This window comes from Diorhabda carinulata, chromosome 4 (genome assembly GCF_026250575.1).
Source record: "Diorhabda carinulata isolate Delta chromosome 4, icDioCari1.1, whole genome shotgun sequence".
Lineage (NCBI taxonomy): Eukaryota > Metazoa > Arthropoda > Insecta > Coleoptera > Chrysomelidae > Diorhabda > Diorhabda carinulata.
Genome location: NC_079463.1, coordinates 7,457,136 through 7,479,438, shown reverse-complemented (window position 1 = coordinate 7,479,438; position 22,303 = coordinate 7,457,136). Strand labels below are relative to the sequence as shown.

The 22,303-nt window shown below is 33.2% G+C and overlaps 1 protein-coding gene across 4 annotated transcripts in view; it reads left to right on the top strand.

Moving 5' to 3' along the window:
• The window catches only part of LOC130892709 (uncharacterized), a 137,360-nt gene that overhangs the window by 18,624 nt on the left and 96,433 nt on the right, over positions 1 to 22,303 (top strand). For all 4 annotated transcript variants that reach the window (XM_057798263.1, XM_057798266.1, XM_057798267.1 and 1 more), the window contains 10 exons: positions 3,533 to 3,827; positions 4,248 to 4,428; positions 4,514 to 4,811; positions 5,954 to 6,042; positions 6,234 to 6,455; positions 7,233 to 7,400; positions 7,663 to 7,875; positions 7,950 to 8,338; positions 9,731 to 10,076; positions 10,711 to 22,303. The exon at positions 10,711 to 22,303 is cut by the window's right edge. In XM_057798263.1, coding sequence (XP_057654246.1) covers positions 3,533 to 3,827; positions 4,248 to 4,428; positions 4,514 to 4,811; positions 5,954 to 6,042; positions 6,234 to 6,455; positions 7,233 to 7,400; positions 7,663 to 7,875; positions 7,950 to 8,338; positions 9,731 to 10,076; positions 10,711 to 22,303 — 13,794 coding nt within the window. The remainder of the gene's footprint in view (positions 1 to 3,532; positions 3,828 to 4,247; positions 4,429 to 4,513; positions 4,812 to 5,953; positions 6,043 to 6,233; positions 6,456 to 7,232; positions 7,401 to 7,662; positions 7,876 to 7,949; positions 8,339 to 9,730; positions 10,077 to 10,710) is intronic.

Below are 22,303 nucleotides of genomic sequence, written 5' to 3'. Positions count from 1 at the left end.
AATAACTACCATGGGCATACATTTCGACGCTCTTCGGCGTCTCTATTAGTGGATTCCAGTGGTGATAAAATTCAATTAAAGAGTCAGGGTGGGTGGAAATCCAACACAGTTTCGGAGGGTTACGTAGACGACTCAATAAAAAATAAACAAATAAAACTCGTGAAAAAAAGTATTACTCACTTGTTGCATAAACAACTATTATTATCGTAACGAATACCACTTGTCGTAATCGTGATAAAAAAAACACAAGATTTATTTTATTTAATTTAATCGATTATTTTCGAAGCATTGGAAATATTGTAACTGATTCTGGATTCTGCAAGATTCTAATCTGACAAAATCATTCGCTAATTCGAAACGTATACAAATCGGCAACTTGTAAGTCAGTAAAAATATCTGAGAGTAAAGCTTCTAAATTATTAAAAGACAATAAATTCAAAGTTGATAATGATGACATTATCGCTGTATTCCCAAATCCATCAAACCTAAGAATAACATACAAATTTTCCTCAATTATGAAAAACCTGTTGATGTATTTGAACTATAAACTGTTTTCCTTCGGTAGTCATGCAAGAAATTTTCAAGTCTATATTTAAATTTGCATGTGGCAGCTTTTATCTATTTGGTTCGAAGAAAAACTTTTACTTAATGAAGAATAAAAGAAAATTTTAATTTGGGATATCTTTGGTTGGTGTATAATTTTTAATTATCGTTAAAATGCACACTCAAGAGAAAAATTTTAAAAAGAAGTTTTAGGATGACATTGAAATAAAATAAAAAAAGCTTTAGGGTGACATTGATATAAAATCCAACGAGAAAAAGCAATATCGTGTAGTTTCAGTCCAGTAATTAAAGTCACCCCGAAAGAGTTATGAGTTTGATACGGATTATTTTTGTTTTCTCATATGCCGCTCCTACATTTTAACTGTCTTCATTATTAAAAAATTGAGACAACTGTATTCTTTTCACATAAAAATTTTGAGTAGAAATTTATTTCATTAAAAGTTATATACGAATTAAGCCAAGAAAATTGTAAATCACATGAATAATTACGGCTATTTAACTTCATTCCTGTGAATAGTAATTGAAAAATTCAAAGTAAATAATACTATAATTAGTCTTTTCATCCATTTCATTAGAGTAACAATCATTTGTTTGTCTTCTTCGAACTATTTGGAAAAATAGATGGACCGGAAAGAAAAGTTTTCTTATGAAAAATAGTTACTTACGTACCAAGGCACTGAAGTCATACAAAAAGAAACTTTAGGACTGCGTTCCATATTATATTTTTTTCAAAATCGTTCAGTTTCAAAAATACTTAAAATTGAAACGAGCGGAATAGTACCCCGTTAAACTACACAGCCGAATAATTTTAGAAAATCGGCATGTGAATCTTATTTCTTCCCATTTATTTATATTGAAGTATAATAATTGGTAACTTCATAAGATTGTAAGCTGCTTGTCGTGTTTACTTAAGTTCTGAGAAAGACAAATATTTATAATTGGATAATGCTTTATTCCTTTTCAAAAATTTCTCATTAAGATCATTTCACTTTTGCATGCGTTTGAACAAATTGTCGAAGCATTTTTTCCATTCGAATGGTTTCCCTGATTTTTTTCGAACATTTCTGGAATACAAGTGCTGGTGTACCATTCAGTATTAATGGTTTTGGTTGATCCAATGAAACGGTAGGAACATATCCAGTTTTTCCGAATAAACAGGCGATAGACGACCTTCAGGAATTCATCCTGTAGCGAAGTACGACCACAATTGAATTCAGAAAACCAGCGAAGCAAGGTGTTTTAAGTATCTGTAAACAATTCAAATAGCACTCGTATGAAAACACGTTCTGAGTACGATTACTATTAAAAATGTCAAACTGCCGTCAAACATTAAGTTAATTTAACAAGTTACTCCAGTGCCTGGGTACTGAAAAGCAATTTTACTTTCTATCGACCAATCGGCATTGATGTTTCACTTTTCTGCCGATTTCGAGGAAAAATATTTCTCTATTTTCTAAAATAAAATTAGTAATACTAACAACTTTCAAATTTAGTTCTAGAAATGAGAATTATTATAATACAAATCACATTATAAGAATCGGAACGGTTTTGGCTGGTATCCAGTCTATAGTTAGTGATGATAATGGGTAAAACTATTCAGTCGAGTTCATATACATGTAATTAATTTATTTTGGGTTTGTCGCAATACCAATGTTTATCTTAAGAATGCTCTATTTATTTAGTCTAGCGTCTAGAATCAGAAGTATTGAATTTAAATCAGAATAATCCAGAGCAATATATGCCAATTTCAGAAATAATAATGAAATTTTTATTTGATAAACTAAAATTTCTGATTTATTCAGTAGAACACAGTTTTCTCTTATGCATCATATTCTATACATTATTCTCTCTCAAAAAAAAAACAATATGGACCGACGAACATAATAAAATGGTTGACAAAAAAATACTAAAAACCATTCGCTCTAAAGCCACGATAAGAATAGAAAACCTGTCAGTATAGGTTGTACGATGGTTGCTAGTTAAGTTTTAAGATATGGCAACACTGATATGAATATGTCAAATCTGACATTGACATAAAATTGGTCGCACTTCGCTATAGGATGAATTTAGTGAAGGTCGTCGAAAATCGGCAGTTGTGCCAGAAAACATCGATGTTGTGCGTAAACTGATATTTCAAGATCATAAAGTGACATACCGTAAGCTTGAGGCATAATTGGACAATACTTCTACATTCAATATTGCATGAACACTTGGCTATCGAAGACATTTGTTTACGTTGACTAACGCATGATGTGACAATTGCTCAAAAACAAGCTCATGACGATTGATGCAAAGAAATGATGAGAAAATTTAATCGTGGCGCTTCAAAAAACGTCTATAAGATTGTGACAGGCGATGAATCTTGAAATTATATATATATATGAACCTGAAACTAAACAACAATCTACTATATGAGTCTTTCAAAGCGAGCCAAATCCAACAAAAGTTGTTCTTTCTATTATAGAAACGTAAAACGGCCAATTCCGAATGGTAAACCAGCATTTGATTGCCAGAAAAAATCAGAAAGACCAATAGTAGAAAATAAATTATTTATTCTCCACCACGATAATGCGAGATCACATACATCAGTTCAAACAAAAACGTTTTTGAACGATCAAAACATCGACTTGATGGATCATCCGCCGTACAGTCCTTGATTGGTACCCAATTATTTTTTTTTATTTCCGCAGATTAAAAATAAATTGCGAAGTCAACGTTTTTCTACTCCTGGAGAAGAGGTTGATGTGTTCAAATCACATGTTTTGAAGGTACCTCAATCGGAATGGAAAAAATGCCTCGACAATTAGTTCAAACGAATGAAAAAATGTATTTCTATTATCTTAATGGAGAAAATATAGAGAAACAATAAAGCCATATCCGATAATAAATATTTATTTTTATTTGTCCATCTCAAACTAAGTAGCAGCCCTCGTGTGCATGTATAACCAAAACTTATCATTTTTTCCAGGTCAAAAGATGGAGGCGCACCCATCGTACCAGAAAGAAGAAGACAACTCAGAATCAATAATAACACTATCCAACTGGCATTGGATAACGTTCATAAAGATGACGCTGGCCTTTACACAATAACAGCGAGGTCACCTCTAGGCTCTGCTTCTAGAGATGTCGAACTAAGGGTTGGTGCTTGCGATAAAGACGGTGATGAACCTCCGGCGTTCCTTAGACGACTGAATAATTTGTCCGTCAAAGTTGGAACTAGAACTAGATTTTTGGTGGAAATAAGGAGCAATAGTGATTTGGTAGTAAGTATACTTAAGCTCAAATATTGCTTTTACATCCTTTTGTTATACATTTCAGCTTGAAGTATAGTATAGTATAGAATAGTCAATATAATGGTCAAAAATTATAGCGATCTATTTGATCCAGTACTATTTGATAACAAAAAGGGTTGGATTAATAAAAATATGAATTTGAAGTGCCAAATTAACCATCGAATATATTCTTCATAATACAGCTTCTCAACACAGACCTTCGGATCTGTCTTCAAAGTCTTCTTTGTGGATATACCTTACTAATCCATACAAATGTTGAATACCTCAATACAGAATAAGATTTATTGTATTCAAATCTCTTTACTTTGATGATGCATTGTACGATATTTCTAATAATATCAGAATCTAATGATCCAATCCAATCGTACCAATAATTTGTTCCTATTCTAGGTAGAATGGTTAAAAAACGAACTAAGAATCAATGAAGGAGAGAGATATAGATTGGTTAACGAAGGAGGGTTTCACTGTGTAGATGTCGCCCCTGTTACGATTAAAGATATGGGCCGATGGACCTGTACAGCGAAGAACAAATGTGGACAAGCATCCAGTTCATGTCATCTCAACGTTCTAGGTAGTTATAAATAAATAATTCTCAATATATCATTATCATTTTGTTAGATGTTAAAAAATATTTGCTTGAAAATAATATTTTCCAGTACCAAAGACATACAAAGCACCAGAGTTCCTGGAAGAACTTCGTGCTCTTCTCACCGAACAAGGTACTGTCTCATTGGAGTGCAAGGTCGTAGGGGTACCAACACCCACACTCCGCTGGTTCAAGGATGGTAATGAAATTCACGCTGGAGATGTATTTGCATTAACTGCCGATCCCAACGATTTGACATCTCTTGGAGTATACACGTGCGAAGCTGTTAATTGTATGGGGAAAGCTATTTCCAGTTCCAAAGTACACGTAATCGATAATAAAGATGCATCACTTAAACCAACAGAAAGGTAACTATTTGATGTTATTAACGATAGTAACGATGATACAATCGTGATTTCCATTTTACTTAATTTCTTTGTCTCCAGTTTTTATGTTCTAAGTTTACTATTTCTATTCCATATTTCGGTTTTTTTTACATATGTTACGGTGAATTTAATTAATGCTGTGATCACATATTGTTACCAACTCGTCCACCACATGGACCGTGAAGCCGGTCTTGTTGGGTTATAATGGAAGATTCTAAAGTTTGACGAACGGAAACTTTTCATATTGTTTTTTACATGTTTATATTGTTTTTTTAGAACCAATTTCTAGAAATTCACTTTCTAAAATAGAATTATTCGAGAAACTCTTTTAGGTATAAATAATCTTTATTAGATAAAAGTCTGATGTCATCCGATAAAATCGGGATAGACTTAAGTCAGGATGGTGATTAGGGGTGGGATGGTAATATTAAGGCTTAGCAGGATCTTGGCTGGCCTGGGGAGCAGGCGTTGGATAAGGTAGGTTTTTTATGCCTGCTTGAAGAATCAGTCCTGTCTGAGAACCGAGTTTCTCCAAGCAATCCGATTGAACGACTTCGATAGTGCAGGTATGTTCTCATTCAGGTTGGTAATTTTGTGGGGACTCGGCTTTTATATTGGATTAGAAATTGTGTTTCCGTTTTATAGTCTTTTAGGAACATTAGGGTATCAGTTGGCGTAAACATAGTTTGTATGCTGTAGTTGAAAATGGTGGCTTTGCCTTATCGAGTGAAAAATTTCTCATCCTGCACTTTAATATGAGAGTTTTCATGCTTTTTTGTCCCATGAGCTTGTGGAATAATTGCCAATACCCATGGCCTTGTCTTTAGTCCAAGCCGGCCGTGGTTTCAAGCATGGCCAAACCCTCAAAGCAGCTTGTTATTGTGCCACTTTGACAAGATTATAATGTGAAAGCAATGCAGAAATTGTTGTGTCAGCAGACTAATAGATCATATCGAGAAGAGATGAAGTATACCTCTTTCATATTTGCTGTCTACTGAAAATATAAGTTTTCCAATTTGAGTCGTAACTATGTTATCATTCCTCGTATAATCCAACCATCAAAAAGGATGAATCTCATCAAGTTTTTATTGAATCTTACAAAAATTCATTTATTTTATCTTCAGTTTGCCGACCGGACCTCCACCCAAATTTACACGAGATTTACAAGACGAAACGATAAAAATAGGCGATTCAATATTATTAACATGCCAAGGTAAGTGATGTACTCATACATAGTAAACTGTATACTTTTCTACTTATTTTATCAGTAAGAAAGATTTTTCATCTAGGTATTCAAACTATAAAATTAAAAGCGAAAAAGAGATGAAATTTCTCTGTTATAGCTATGTCAATAAAATTTTTCTTCCAATTTATAGTATTGCTACTCACGTTACTAATTTACAGTGTCTGTACCTCCTTGGCCAAAATCGATACATTGGTATAACTCAGAAGGAAAAATTGATGATCAAATGCCGGGGAGTAGGTACAAGCAAATGGCAGATGGTATTGGAGGGTATATGCTTGAAGTGAAACCGACCGAAGCAGCTGACCAAGGTGAATGGAAATGCGTCGCGACTAGTGAAACTGGCGTCGTTTCCATTTCAACATGTAATATTAATATGATAAGTAAGTTTAGTTCAAACTCCCAAATATATTTAAACTATTCAGGACATTAACTTTACTCTATTGTGATATTATAATTATGTCTATATAATATAATTTTGTCAATTCAACAGCATACCTACTACATTTCGCATTGTTTGGTACATTTAGTCTTTCGAGTTTCAATTTCAATTTTTTTTGTTCTTATTATGCATTGAAATTTGTATATATCATTAAATGTAGGTATTCCACTTACTGTTTACTTATTTTCTTCTATTCACGTACACACGTTTTTTGATATTATCTAGTCTATCTTCCTTACCAAATTTGATATGCTTTATATATGTATAAATCATTGAACTTCATTTTCAAACACTTCAAAATTTTAAATATTCTACACATAAATTTTTAATGACAATAAAATAATTTCATAAATTCGAGTGCCAAATTTAGACGAAAGATTCTGCCACCATTAACTAAATGAATGATATGTCAGTCGTTCTAAGAATATTTATCAGTACCTATTAACAAAAGACTTCGAACCTTGTTACGCTCATGAGCATAGGAAATCTTTAGGTTTGAATTTTTTTGTTAGTTTTAATCACAAAAGCATGTATTCTAGTTTTTTGAATAATTTATCTATTTTTCGTTCTCTCGTTCTCTCCCCAATCTCTCCCTTACTTTTCCTTACTTTACCTCTTCTAGTAAGTGGAATATTCTTCAATCCAACTGCTTTTCTGCCTACTTTATCAGAAATCTTAGGAATTTTTTAATAAATAGTATGAATTATTATTTTTTCAGTACCAAAGCACTTTAGAAAACCAAAATTTATGGACACATTGAAAGCAGTATTAACTGAAGAAGGATTGGTGTCATTTGAATGCAAAGTAGTAGGATCTCCAACACCACTACTGAGGTGGTTCAAGGATGGACAAGAGCTTAAGCCGGGCGACGTATATCAATTAACAGGTAAAGTGTTACAGAATTGAAAATTCCCTTTATTTGTTTCCGAAGATACCTCATAACTTTATGTGAATCACTAATCATGAAGCTGTAACAACTAACCATTATATTTTTCACATTGGGCCAACAATAATGAGGTGATTGTTATTTCTAGTCACAGTCGCCTCAAATTTCTCATCTCAAATTCTAAAAATAGATTATTATTTGATTAAGTAATCAATTCTGTTTTTACTGGAATTACTACTATCATAAATTATTCAATTCATAGGTACCAATTCCTTGGGTTCTTACTGCTGCATTGCGAAAAATTGCATGGGAGAAGCTAGGAGCTCAGCTGAGTTAACCGTTGAGGATATCGAAAATCAACTAAACGACGAAGAAAGAGAACAACTTATCACCAATAGCCAAGCTCCTAAATTCATTCAAGGCTTGAAAAGCACCGAAACCAAAATAAATGAGCCATTTAGATTCACCGTTCAAGGTAACTGAAAATCCAAAAGAACCCTATTATGTTATGAAGCTGCATTTTTGTTTTAAAACATTTTTATATTCTAGTGAGTGTAACTACACCTCTACCATACATATCATGGTACAGAGATGATCAGCCCATAACGAACGAACCAGAAAAATATATAGTTTTCCGCGAAAATCTCGGTGTGTGCCATCTCGATTTGCGACCCGTAGAACTCAACGATCAAGCAGAATGGAAATGTGTAGCTACGAATGATTTCGGCCATTCGGTTACATCGTGCTTTTTGCAAATAAGCATTCCAAAACATTTCAGGAAACCGAAATTTCTGGAATGTTTACGCGCGGTGTTGTCAGAAGAAGGTGCCGTTAATTTAGAATGTAAGGTTATAGGAGTACCGCAACCGGTTTTGAAGTGGTACAAAGACGGAATCGAGCTTAAACCAGGTGATATACATAGAATAACATCAGGACAGGTGAGTAATTAGGAGATATGATTGACAATTTCCATATTGAATTTATAGACAAATGTGGCACAATTTAGGTTGCTCTAGTTATTATAATGCCAAATATAACCTAGTTCCCCAATTATTGAGATAGATAGAGCCCAGTTTTCGACTCGAAAGCAAGGAAAGTTTATAAAGCATGCGCGATACAACGATATTTTCTTAATGAATCAGAATTAATAACAGCATGCTTTCTATTTCTTCCGGTTACAACTGCAACAGCTGAGTTTTTCTGAATTATAACTGATGAAAAATCATCTATGGGTCAAAAACATCTTCCAAATTTGTCCCTATTATCAGTAGGAAGCAAATATCTCGAACAACTTAGATCGTCTTCTGCTGTATATGATTTGAATAATAAAGTTTCCGAATCAAAAAGAGAAGAGGGTTTGAGTTAAATCATTTTGCTCAATAGCTTCTAGGAGAATTAATTGTGAGTTATGAATAATACTCAATAAGTTTTTTTATATTTTTCTAATGAAAAACAAGCAGAAGAGGGTTTGAGTGATGCCTGCAATGTGGAGGTACTTATGGATATTAATCTTGAACTTCCGAAGGTTGTAGTGTTCGGGAAAGATATGCCTTGGTAGCTGATTCCCCAGGCTTGCACTTCTCCGAAGAAAGAAGTCACGATAAATTGCTGTTTTTGCCCGTCTGCAGGTGTTTATAAGCCACGTCTGCCTGTCGAGTAGGTCTTGCAGATTCTGCTCTAGATGGGATTATGCTGGATAGCTCGGAAAAACATGGTGTTATCGGTAAAATAGAGCCAAGTCACCGACCTTTCATCTATAGTCTATGCTATCCAAATTTCTGGTTAACTCTAGATTGCCTCTAAGCCAAATTGCTCTCTTTTATATAGAGACGAGCATCCTAAAGGTATGCTTGGGAGCTGGGCTCCAAATATGGGAGCAATATTCCAAAGCTGGACAATACCGGGTCTTGTAGCGGTTAAAAAGTTCATGCAGAGTACAGAGCTTTTGAGTCTTAAAGAGGGCTCTAAGTTTTTGTAAACCTACCCAAGCTAATTCGGCCTCGTGACGATGCCAGGTCATATTGCTCCCAACCTCTACACCCAATAATCGAGTTTGTGGTTTTGGCATGCCAAATCCGGTAAAAATCCTTCGTTGATGATTTTGGGGCAGATATTTGTTTCTTTGGATATATTAGCTGTTAGGTTGAAAGGCTTCCAACAAAATTTATACGAATATTTTGTTTCTTCACTCTCTTTCCTGAATAAGAGGAAGGAAAATGTCAGTTTATATGAAGTAAAGAGTGAATTTGATATTTCCGATTCACTACCATATAAATGTATCACTTGTTACATATTGTAGTAGAATCATGTTGTATAATAATTAAATATAGGATGGTACGTGTTGCTTGGGAACATATACGTGCGAAGCCAGAAACTGTATGGGAACTGTAGCTAGTTCGGCTTCATTATTAGGATTCGAGGACCAAAAACCAAGAAATCAACACGCTGAATTGGAACGCCAACTATCTCTATCGACCATTCAGGAAGAGAGAACTTCACAAATGTATGATACCGCTGGGGATCACTCTATCACTTTAGCCGATCACGGAGAAGTATCTTTCTCATTTGACGGTAAGGAGGTATCAGTTTCTTTATACGAAACTCCGGATTTGACAGAGGAGGAAGCAATTCAGGTAGTGGAAATGTACGCTGAGCAACTTTCTGAACATTTTTCAGGTAAGTTCTGTTCATTTACTTGTAGTCTAAATGAACTCAGTCCATCAGTTGATTCTGAAGTTTCTAAAAATGAGGCAATTTCTAGTTTTTGCTGTGTATTCCAATGGTAAATCATTCAGATTGCAATTTGTTTCAAAGGTTTTTCACTTTGGAGTCGGTTCTTCCTTCGGGGTTCATCATTAAGCGATATTCTTTTTTTTATATGTCAAAAACATATTCTATTCTGTGTCTCTCTTAAATTTTTGTTGGCCTTCTCTAGGCAGATATGTTCAATTTCAATGGATCACTCAATAGTGATAGTGTATAATTAGTCAGAATAAAATTTTATCAACCCGATTTTTTTCCTTCTCCAGTTTTTGACAATGAATATTTTTAATTCACCAAACGACAGATCATCAAATAACATAAAAATACGTTGTTGAGGAAATGGCTCAAAATAAAACTATACTATGTCTTTTTTTCTTTCTATTATTGGTTCAGCCCAATTTAGCTCATTGTTTTGTCCTCTGTTGTTTGAAAAATGTTGGGTATTATACTGTTGGACTTATTTTTTATCGATGCTGTTGGGTGAATGCAGAGATAAAAAACAAAATTATGTTCATTTAGACTATTAAGTTTGTCTGCTTATTTTCAGAACATAACGTCATCGAATTACCACCTCTTAGATTCGTGAAGGAGTCTTCTCAATCTGGGAACCTTCTAATGGAGGCAGTTCTCGTAGACGTTTCCGAAGATTATTTCCATACAGCGGAAGAGGACTTGAGAACAGAGGCGGACGTAGATGAAATTTTGTCTACTACTAATGAAGCTACATTTACATCTGAGAAATTGAAAATAGAATTAACTTCTAGCGGAGAGTTTCCTAAAAGACCACCCCGTAAATCTGATTCTCTAAGAAGTAATTCGTACTATAGTTTAACACAAAATTTATCCATAGATTCGGAAAAAGGCGATGAAAGCTTAGCAGGTGCTGCTGAATTAGATACCGAATCCTATGGAGAGTATGAAAGCGCCATAAGTTCAGATAAAAATCAAATTTTTGAAGAAAATGCATTCAAAGTAGCTGCTATCACGGAAACATCAAGTTTACCAGGAGATGACGATAGAAGACCTCTAACACCTCATACAGCCCACGAAATAGGGTCCGATTTAAGAGTAAATCGAAGTGAAAGCCAAGAAATGAAACAAAGGAGACGACAATCATCTCAAAGCTCGGATGAAATGTCCAAAGACGGTTTTAGAAGAGGGGGAGAAAATGTTAAAAAAGCCATTAGTCTGGAAATATCAGAAGCATTACAAAGAGATCTTCAAGGCGAAGAAGGAGATGGATTGGTGATAGATCCTAAGTTGACAGCTAATAGAATAACAGAGCTTTTAGATGAAGCGAATATGATAATGAAAAATTTACACTTGACTTTAGAAGAAGTACTTTTAGATCTAGCTACAGTCCAAGATAACATCTCTACTGAGAAGTCTTCGAACACTGCTGCCAGTTCTGAAATACTTAAAACTATCACCCAACCAATTAAAGATCTTAAAACGATTTTCGAAACATTTCAACAAAAAGAAATACGACCCGAAATATATGTTGTCGAATTAGTGGCACCGCCAATTTTTGATTTACAAAAATGTCTCATAGTGGTTGAAAATTGTATAAACGTTAAAAGGAAGGAGCATACTTTGATACAGAAAACTTGTTCGAATATATTATTGAAGACAGGGAGTAAAATTCAGCATGCCTTAAATTATGTAGAAAATATCGCAGTTTTGGAAAAAGAGCTGAACATAACGCAAGCCACGGGAAGAATGACACCTTCCAAAATAATACAAGAAGTATGTATTACCATTAAGGAAATGCAAGTCAAATTGGATAAAATGAATTTATTATTGGCAGAAAAACCGCAAAGTCTGTCACATAGATCTAGAAGACATTCCAGCACAGATATAGATGTACTAGATAAATTGATGGAAGCTGCTGAAAATATTCAAGAAACAGTTATCGATATACAGAAAATGGTTACCAATAATTCCTCAGAAGAGCAACGTATTTCTTTGGGTTCAATTATGCTAGAGAAATTACAAGATCCCGTAGAGATTTTGATTAGAGAGATAAAAATCATTCAAAAAGAAGCAATGAGGCATACTACTGAAAAGTCTTTGCAACAAGAAGTTCGACGTGCTCTTTTAGATCATATAAGTACTCCAGTTGATGATATTTCAAAAAGTTTGAATGTAATAAAAGTTCAGGATCCAAATGACAAACATTCTGCGGTAATCAATATGAATATCCTAGATTCTTTACCTGCTCCCGCCGAAGCAATAATTACTTCACTGAATAGAATCAAAGCATCCGTTAAACAAGAAACAGACATCTCAAATTCAAACGAGGAAGTTTTTACTGAAGTACTAGATAAAGTGACAAAACTTGTTTTCAGTAATATATCTCAAGCTATCGAAGAATTGTTAAATAGTATCGAAACCGCGAGGAAAAATGTTTCTGATACAAGTATTTTGAATAGCTTGGCGCACTTTGCTACCTTGCAAAATGATCTCGAGAACACAGTAAAAGAAGCTAGTAAGTATCAGACTCATGCTACTATTACAGCTTTGGAAAATTTGAACGAACCAATACATTTACTCAACAGTTTGATAAGAAGTATTACTCCGACTTCAGGAAGATATATTTTAGAAGACAGTGTTAATTTGCTCGATGTACTAGAAGACTCTGTTATAATAGACGATACTGTGTTACAAAGTATGGATTTATGTGTCTTATTTACCGTTTTAAGGAGTAAAATTTATGAAATTAGAGAAAAAGTCAACACATTAATAGAACCTGTGACTAGCCCAGACCATGTCTACGAGGAAATAGAAAATACAGAAGAAAATGATATGGTTATTGTACTTGAGGAATCTTCTTCAACAGTTGTTCCAAATTCTTTACTCGAAGACACTAAAAGAGCTCTAGTTCAAGTAAACGAATGTTGCATGGAGCCATATTTATCTATGCTTGAACCATTTTTGTCAAGAATAAATGATCTTAATATAATAGTTGATGATAACCTCCTCTGTAAATTAAAAACAGAATTAACGATAAACGATAGAACATCACTTCAGAAACATGTTATTCCTCTAGAAATTATAGAAAACTTAATAATAGGTTCGTTGGATTTATTAGCTGATCAGGCTGATAATGATGTGCAACGACAACTATTTCAAACATTTCAACACCTACAATATAATGTTGCTGTCATGCATCAACAGATATTAGATGAAACTCAACATTTGGAAACGTTGGTACAATACGGTGAACAAAATATTGAGGAATTGCGACAGAAAATTATAAGTATGAGAAAATTTTTACCTATAACGGAACAACTATCAGATGAAAATAGAGTTGAAGTGAAAGAAAATATAAGTGAGCTAGAAAAAACTTTAGCTATATTCTATGAAGTTAATATGTCTGAACAAAATGAACAAATACCATGTGACGTTTACGAAACTACATCACAAATTCTGGATCGAATAGAATGTATTAAATCTAGTCCTATATTCGAAAGCAACAAAGTTTTGGTTGAAGAGCATTTCGATGTAGTGAATAAGTTATCTGAACCACTTGATATACTTGAAGAAAATTTAGAACACATCCAAAAAACTCAAATGAACAGAAAAGAAACGTTTGCGTCCATTCGAGATCCTCTTATATCCATTAATCACATTTTAGAAATGATTCCAGATGAAATGAAAATAAAATTGTTTACATTATACAGCCCTTTGAGAAATTGTATAGAGATAATTTCTTTAGAATTATTTAACTACGATATACAAACCAGCGATTTCCCAGATTTGTTACGTATTTCAGAATCATTACATACCCTAACATTTTCAATACCTTCCAGCAGTGATCTTAATGAATTATCTACAATCATTGAAGAAATAATTCCAAACGCTATGGAACTTCTAACTGTGTTAAAACAAATTGAAAACGATAGACTTAAACAAATCGTGAATTCTTTAGTTGATTTTGTTGGTGCTATATTGGAGCTACATGATCATATACGCGATGAAGACAATGATCAGAATGAACATTTACAGACGTTGAAAACCAAAATTAACTTAATGAGATCTAGAATACCAGAAAATATTTGGAAAGAATTGCAAGGTATGGTGGAAGTGAGTCAACTTCTATTTTCAAAATATATGAAAGAAAGTGTTCTGCTTATAGAGGCTGAGAATATTTTAGAACAATTAGATACAGTAATAGAAAATATTTCAAATAATGAATTTTTGCTATCAGATTTCAGTACATTAGAATCATTGAAAGAATCTACTGATAACTTCGTGATCACTTCCGATACGGACATTCTGTTTGCTGAATCAATACGAAGTGTTGTTCTAAATTTATTAAATTATATGAAAGAAAATATTCAAGACCCCAATACTTTATTAGAACCTGCCACAGAAAAAGAGATAACAGACAAGTTACAATGTCTAGAAGATAATATCAAAACATTTTCAGAAACTTACTCATCCACTATCAAAACGCCTTTACTAAATGCTTTACAAATAATAAGTAACGGATGCTCTCATCATATAATTGACATTACAAATAATATTTTACGTGGTTTGTTAAATTCAGAAGAAGGGTTATTGGAAGACAATCTGTTATTACTGGAAAATGAATTATTTATGATTGGACATGATGTTCCTATAGAGCTTTCGGAAGCTCTAAAAAATGTAAAAACTTTACTAACAATAGAACAGAAAAGAATGGCGATAATATCAAAACTCAGACATTTGGAATTGAAATTAACAAACATACAAAAGTTATTAGTGGGCCCTATCCAAAAAGCCATTATTCAAACTACATACGAAGATCTGTTGACTATACTCGAAGGAATTGGAGGTTATAATAATGGGGAAGGAATGGAATTCGCTCTGCTAATAATTGAACAATTAGAAGACCTGGTTGAACATTCTCGAGATAATTTAGAAAATAATATAGTTACAGTACTAGATACTGAATATTTAGATGAAATGTTTAGAAACTCACCATTTGCAGAAGAAGATACGATTGGAAGATTACAAAACTTGGTTAAACTATTGAAAAAATTGAATGAGGAACTGGTCGAACAACAATTGAATCTCGAGTATTTAAATTTAATAAAAGAATTGTTGTTATTACCTAAAGTAAGAGGTTATCAAATTTATAGTAATTTAATTCAGCATACTGAGAGTTTGATGAATAATATAACTAATATAGTTCATGACATAAAAAAAAGTGAATCTTCCAAAGCTATACGTGAATTATTAAACAGCATAAACTCCTCCTTAGAAGAGGTATTACTTAGGGACGATCCAAATTCGTTAGATGAATTTAAGCTAAGCATAGAAAAAATAAATTTAATATTAGGTCGTACCGATTTTCCGGAAAATAAAAAAGCTGCAGTAACAGTTAATGTAGAATCATTAAAGGCAGAGATTAATAAAATTAAATCTATTAATCAAAGTAAAGATAATTTCAATGATATTTTGATTAATATCAAAAAAATAGAAAATGTACAAATCAGAGATGATTTTTCTGATAAAATAAAGAAGCTAGTAGAACACTTAGAGAAATTGGATTGTGAACAGGTTTATACATTAGAAAAATATTCAGGAACCTTAAACCAAGTACTTCTAGATATATCCAATCAAGAGAATTTTGGTTTAATTGATGGATTAGAGGAGCAACTTAAAAATAAATACATGGGAAAAGAAATTTTCGAACTTATTCAAAGTATTGATACTTCTATAAAGAATATAATGCCAAAACAATCTTCCGATACAATAGAATCACCACAAATGGAGCAGTTGCTTGAAACCATGAAGTTATTTGATGACATCGAAACAAAACTCAATATTGAACTTAAGCAAGCCGTAGAAAGTGTTATACAAATTGCGGAAACAGTTCCAGAAGATGATTATCTAAACAAAGACGTTAATAAGATGTTAGATCATTTAAATTTGCTTATAAAGTTATTATTGAATGAGGAATCATTCGATTATTCACAATGTGAATCTAAATTAACTGAAATTAAGGAAAGCATAAAAAATCTTCCACAACTATCTTCATGTATAAATAATTTGATTCGTATAACTATAGCAAATTTAGAAACTAAACGTTATATTGCAATAAAAAATATACTTACGAAACAACTTAATAACTTACAAGACGTTTGTGAGAGGTATAAGATAAAAAAATGTCATAAAAATATCTTACCCGACAGTTTATCTTACACAATACCACTTATTTTAGAAGATATACCCAAAGTGAATATTGTGAATGAAAACGAAGTTGCGTTTATCGAAAATTGTATTATTATGATTGAAACATTGAACGATTTTATTATATCTGAGCAATATAACATAACTGAAGAATATATTAGGATAATATCTAAGTTCTTAGAACATAATAAGCTAAATACTACAGTCCCTTTTATAAAAACATTGCAGCTTTTGATAAGCAAAAGTCTGTTTATTCTCAAAGATATTCGTGAAATCGAAAAACAAAACGAAAAAACTAAAATGGAGAATATACAATTAGCAACTGATTCGATGCAGAATTTAACAAAAAATATTGCGGCAATAAAATACAAATCAGTTGATAAAGATAAAATTATCGAATTGCATAAATGTTCGTATGCATTGCAAACAAATATTCACGATTTGATAGAGAAGCCTTTGAAAGAAAATGACAATAAATTTTTGGAAAATATGAGCAAAATATTCAGCGAGATTGATACTTTCATCAACGAAAAATTAATTACTGACAGTAGTGCACAAGTTCGATTCAATCAAATATCAATATTCATAAATATTTTGAAAGAAGCATCAAAGAGTATAGATCAAAATTCTGCAATCATGAGTTTATCTCCTTTACTAAATGATTTTGTTGATCTATTGCCAAATATTCTGAAGCAATTAGAAAAAGCACATGCGGATGAAGTTAAAAAGTACAGTGCCGATAAAATAATCAAAGAAATAATCATTCCATTGAACGAAATAGCAAGTCCAGATGTGTTATCAACTTTATACTATACTTTGGATAATTTCGCAGAATTTTGTTCGTTTACTTTAACAGAAGAAGAAAAGAGATTGTTACTCGAATCAAAAAAATATATAAAAGATATGCAAGGTGATTTCCAATTGAGAAATGCCACTTTGAAAGCGAGTATAGTTCATATCGAATCACCAGTTTCATTATTGCTTGCCCATATTTTCAACGTAATTGAATCGATACAAAATGAATCCCAGAAGAAACCAGATACTACAGCTGCAATGGAACAAAAAATAATCGAAGAGCAAGTACCAACTACAGAAATACAAGATATGTCATTAAAAACCAATATAAATCTAGAAACAGATGAAAATACTACAATAGAAGCAGTAGATGAACCAAACCTCAAGGTACATCTAAATACAAACATATCAGATATAAATGAACCTGAAGAGAAAATATCTAGCTCAGAAATACAATTATCCAATAAGCAAGATACTGCACAAATACATATTGTAGATGACTTCAAACTACTACAAGATACGAATATAGAAACACCAGCACCTGTGAAAACAGTGTCATCTTTAGTAACAACTGAAGCAGAACCTCAAATACCACAACAAGATTCTGAAACCAAATCTATATTATCCAGTGTAGAAATACATAAAACCGATGGAATGGAGATTGTAACGTTACAACAAATTGCAAACATAGAGCAAGAGAAAGACACTGCTTCAAAAATACTTGTTGCAATTGAATCAGAATCTCAAATATCACAAGCTGAACATGTGAAAGATAACGAAATGGGAGATGAAGCAGACAATAGTGCAGATGCTCTCATTGTAGATGAATCACACTCTAGAGAGAGAAATATACAAGAGATCAATGAACCTATAGAAGCAGTGACTACATCGAAAATACTTACGGCTACTGAGCTATCACAAGTGGCAAATGTGGAACAAGAAGATACAGCACTATGTTCAGATAGTCTTAATTCAAATGCATCAGAAATAAAAGTTGATCAAGAACGTTCTAATGAACAAAATATAAATGCTCCAACGGAAACACTCTCCACTTCAGCAAAACTCAATGCTCCTGAATCAGAATCTGAATTACTTCAAATTGTAAATGTACCACAAGAAGATACTACAACAAGAAATGAAATATCATCTACAAAACTACTAGTTGCAGAAGAATTGGAGCCTAAAATAGAACAAGCTAATAACCTACAACAGGAAAAAACTACACCTATTGATGATGCCCGTATAGCAGATACTTTAGAGTCTGAGGTACTCCAAAAAATTAATAATATACAACAAGAGGTTACTGAAGTTACGGAGACAGAATGCTTTTCAACCGAATCTGAAATTCCATTACCACAAAAACCAGATATGGAGCAAGAAATTAATGCAACAGGAGTTGCAGCATCTCCTGTGCATAGTGAACATGAATCAGAACCAATTGTACAAAATAAAGAAACAGTTGCTCTAACTGAAAATGTACCAGGGCTTGAAGTACCACAGGAAACTGCAATTGTCCAACAAAATGTTACTGCATCGTTGAAAGAGACTATTTCAGAAGTACTCAATGCAGCTTCATTAGAAACAGAGCAAACTGTTAATTTACAACGGGAAAAGATAGCAACTACTGATTATGATCGTACTGCAGATGAATCTGAAATATTACAGGAGATCGTAAATGTCCAACAAGAGTCTCCACAGGAAACAGTTAATATTTCAGAAATAACTATTGCAACTAAATCAGAGTCTGAATTACCACAAGTTGAAGGTGTAGAACATGAAGTTACTACAACTGCAGATAAAGTTTCTTCCACAAAAATATTTGTTGCTAATGAAACAGCACTTAAAGTGGAAAAAGCTGCAAATGGCCAACTCGATGAAATAACATCTACTGAAAATGTTTTAACTGTAGATAATCAGGATTCTACTAACTTATTGCAGATAATGATGACTTCAGACATACCTATAGCAACTGAATCACAATCTGACGTATCACAAGTTGAAAATGTACAACCAAAAGATACTGCGACAGCAAAGGCAATTGTTCCCAAAGAAATACTTGTTGTAGATGAATCAGAGTCCAAAATAGAACAAGCTGTAGTTCTACAACAAACAGAGATAAAACCTAGAGACAATGCTCTTCTTCCAAATGAATCAGAATCTAGAGATCTACAGACAATTACAAATATGCAAGAAGATACTACAACCCCTGTAGAGTCTATTTCAGCAATAGTTATTGCAACTGAATCTGAACTACCACAAAGCGAAAATGTACTTATAGAAAAAACTGCAGTAACACACATAATTTCTTCCAATACATTTGTTGCAAATGAATCTGCACCTGAAGCAGAACAAGTTGTTATTCTTCAACCAACTGTGGTAATACCCACCGATGATGGATCATATCCCGAAGTACCACAGCAAACTATAAATATCCAACAAGATGCTACTGTACCAATAGAGGTAGTAAGTACCGCAAAAAAACTCATTACAGCTTCATCAGAGCAAGAGACCCGGAAAATAGAGGAAGCCTCTTCTGCAGAGTTACTTGCTGAAAATGAATCAGAAGATATTGGCCCACAACAACTGAAAATAACAGATGCTGGTGATGATTTTATTAAAGTCGAATCAGAACCTGAAGAACTACAGATAATCACAAAATACCAACAAGACACTTATGCACAGATGGAGATAGTGAGTCCAGAAATACTTCAAACAAATGAATGTATATTACCACAAGAAAAAAATATACTTGGAGAAAATGTCAACAAAGAAACAGTTTCTACAGAAATACTTGTTGCAAATGAATCAGAACCCAAAATGGAACATGCTGTTATTCTGCAACAAAAAGAGGCAGCACCTATTAACGACGTTTCTATTGAAGATAGATTAGACCTACAGCATACTACAAATATCCAACAAAATGTTACTGCGCCGATGGAGGTAGTTACTAGTCCAGAAATATATACAACAACTGACCTTGTATTACCAGAAACCGGAAATGTACTAGAAGGAGACACTATAAAAGTAGAAACAGTAAGTTCAGAAATGCTTGTGGCAAGTGAATCCGAACCCCAAAAGAAACATACTGTTATTCTGCCACAAAATGATGCAGTGTCTACCGATGACGTTTCTATTGTGAATAGATTGAATTCTGACGTACTGCTGCAAACTACAAATCTACAACAAGATGACACTGCATCAACGGAGGTAATAGCTACAACAGCAATAATTGAAACAACTGAATCTGTATTACCACAAGATAAAAATATACTGAAAGAGGATACTGTAACAATAGAGACAGCATCTTCAGTAATTCAGGTTGCAGATGAATCAGAACCCAAAATGGAACATGCTGTTATTCTGCAACAGAATGAGACAGCAGTGGCCGCGTCAGAATTGCTCACTGCAGCTTCATCAGAATGTGAAATATTACAATTACAACAAGAAGATACTTCACAAACAAAGGCCTTGTCTTCTTCAGAAATACTTGTTGCAGATGAATTTAAACCTAAAATAGAACAGATTGTGAGTATGCAGCAAGAAGAGTCAGTACCAACTGACGACATTCTTATTGTAGATGATTCAGAACCTGTACGAATGGAATCTCACAAGACGCAAGAAATATCACATACAGTGGGTATTCATGAAGATACCGGACTGATTATAGCAAATTCACAAGAAGAGTTTACTATACCTGTAGAAGCAGTTTCTATTTTAGAGCCCAATATACCACAAGATGCGAATATAGAACAGACTTTAAATATAGAAAGTACTTCCGAAGTATTATTGACCGATAAACCAGAACTATTTATTACAGATAAATTAAGCGCCGATCCATTACAACAACCCGAATCAGTACATCCCACAATTACTGAAAATAAAATAGAAGGACTACAAGATGAAGTCAACATACAAAAATTAGAGGATAATTGTGTGGCTGGTACAGACAGTACTAACTTGCTGGATTCTCCGCAATTAGATGTTGCTCCCAACGTTAATTTAGTTTTGCATTCGTTGAGTAATCTTAACAACATACTGTTAGAACTCGAAGCCCAATCTGTCCCAGAATTGAAGAAGATGGCTATAAACGATCTTCAAAAATCGGTCAAAGCACTTAAAGAAACCATCAAGTTGTCTGTAACCCGAACGGAAGTGGAAAAAACGGCTTTCGAAGAAGCTAACAATACTTTAAACGTTTTGAATAACTACATAATATCAAATCAGAAAAATGAAACTTGTACAGAACCTTTGTCACCCGAAAACGTAAAATCCGCAATAGAAGTTTTGAGATTGGCCGTGGTTGTTATACCTGCAAGCTCAGATTTGAAAACAACAATGGAACATTTAGAAGAAACTGTGAAAAATGTTATAAACCTTGTTGAAAATATTCCCCTGAGAACAGAAGAACAACTGAAAATACTTTGCTCCCTTGAAAGATTGAAAGATGTATTAGAAATACGGAAAACGGAATCCAATGAGGAGAGTGTTTCTTTAATAGGGAAAACTGAAAATCTGTTGAATTCAAGTGAAATGTGTATTAGTAATTTGGTGCTGGTACATGAGACGGAAAAGCATATTCTTGTTATTATCAATGAGTGTTTAAATAAGTTTATCGAGCTATTGGAATATGAAAATAGATATGATCAGCCGGTTAGTGAGGATATTCTGAATGCTGCGAAAGAAATAATACAGCAATTGAATGATCAAATAAAAAATGCATCAAAAGATGACGAAGTTACAGTTTTCGCTACAAAAATTACATATATTGGAGAAAACATTTTCAAACTGAGCTATTCAAATAAAATAGTTGTTTGCAAGCCTTTGGGTGAATTCCAAGAATCTGTACAAAAATTACAAGATTTAGTGATTTTGGCAGAAATGGGAAAAGATTATTACAAACAGTTTTTCTCTGAATTACGACGTCCTTTATCTACCCTTAATTTCATAGGTGTTACTATTTTAGAAGACAAAAAATTAAATTTATCGCCAGTGGATATTCAACTCTTAGTAATGGCAAATCATTTAATAGATGATCTTATCAAAATAATTGAGGACGTTGACTTCCCAGTTACTTATGAACAAAGTAAAACATTGCAAAGATATTCAGACAAACTTAGAACATTTTCCGATAGTATAAATCAAGATTCTCAATTGAAAGATTTTTC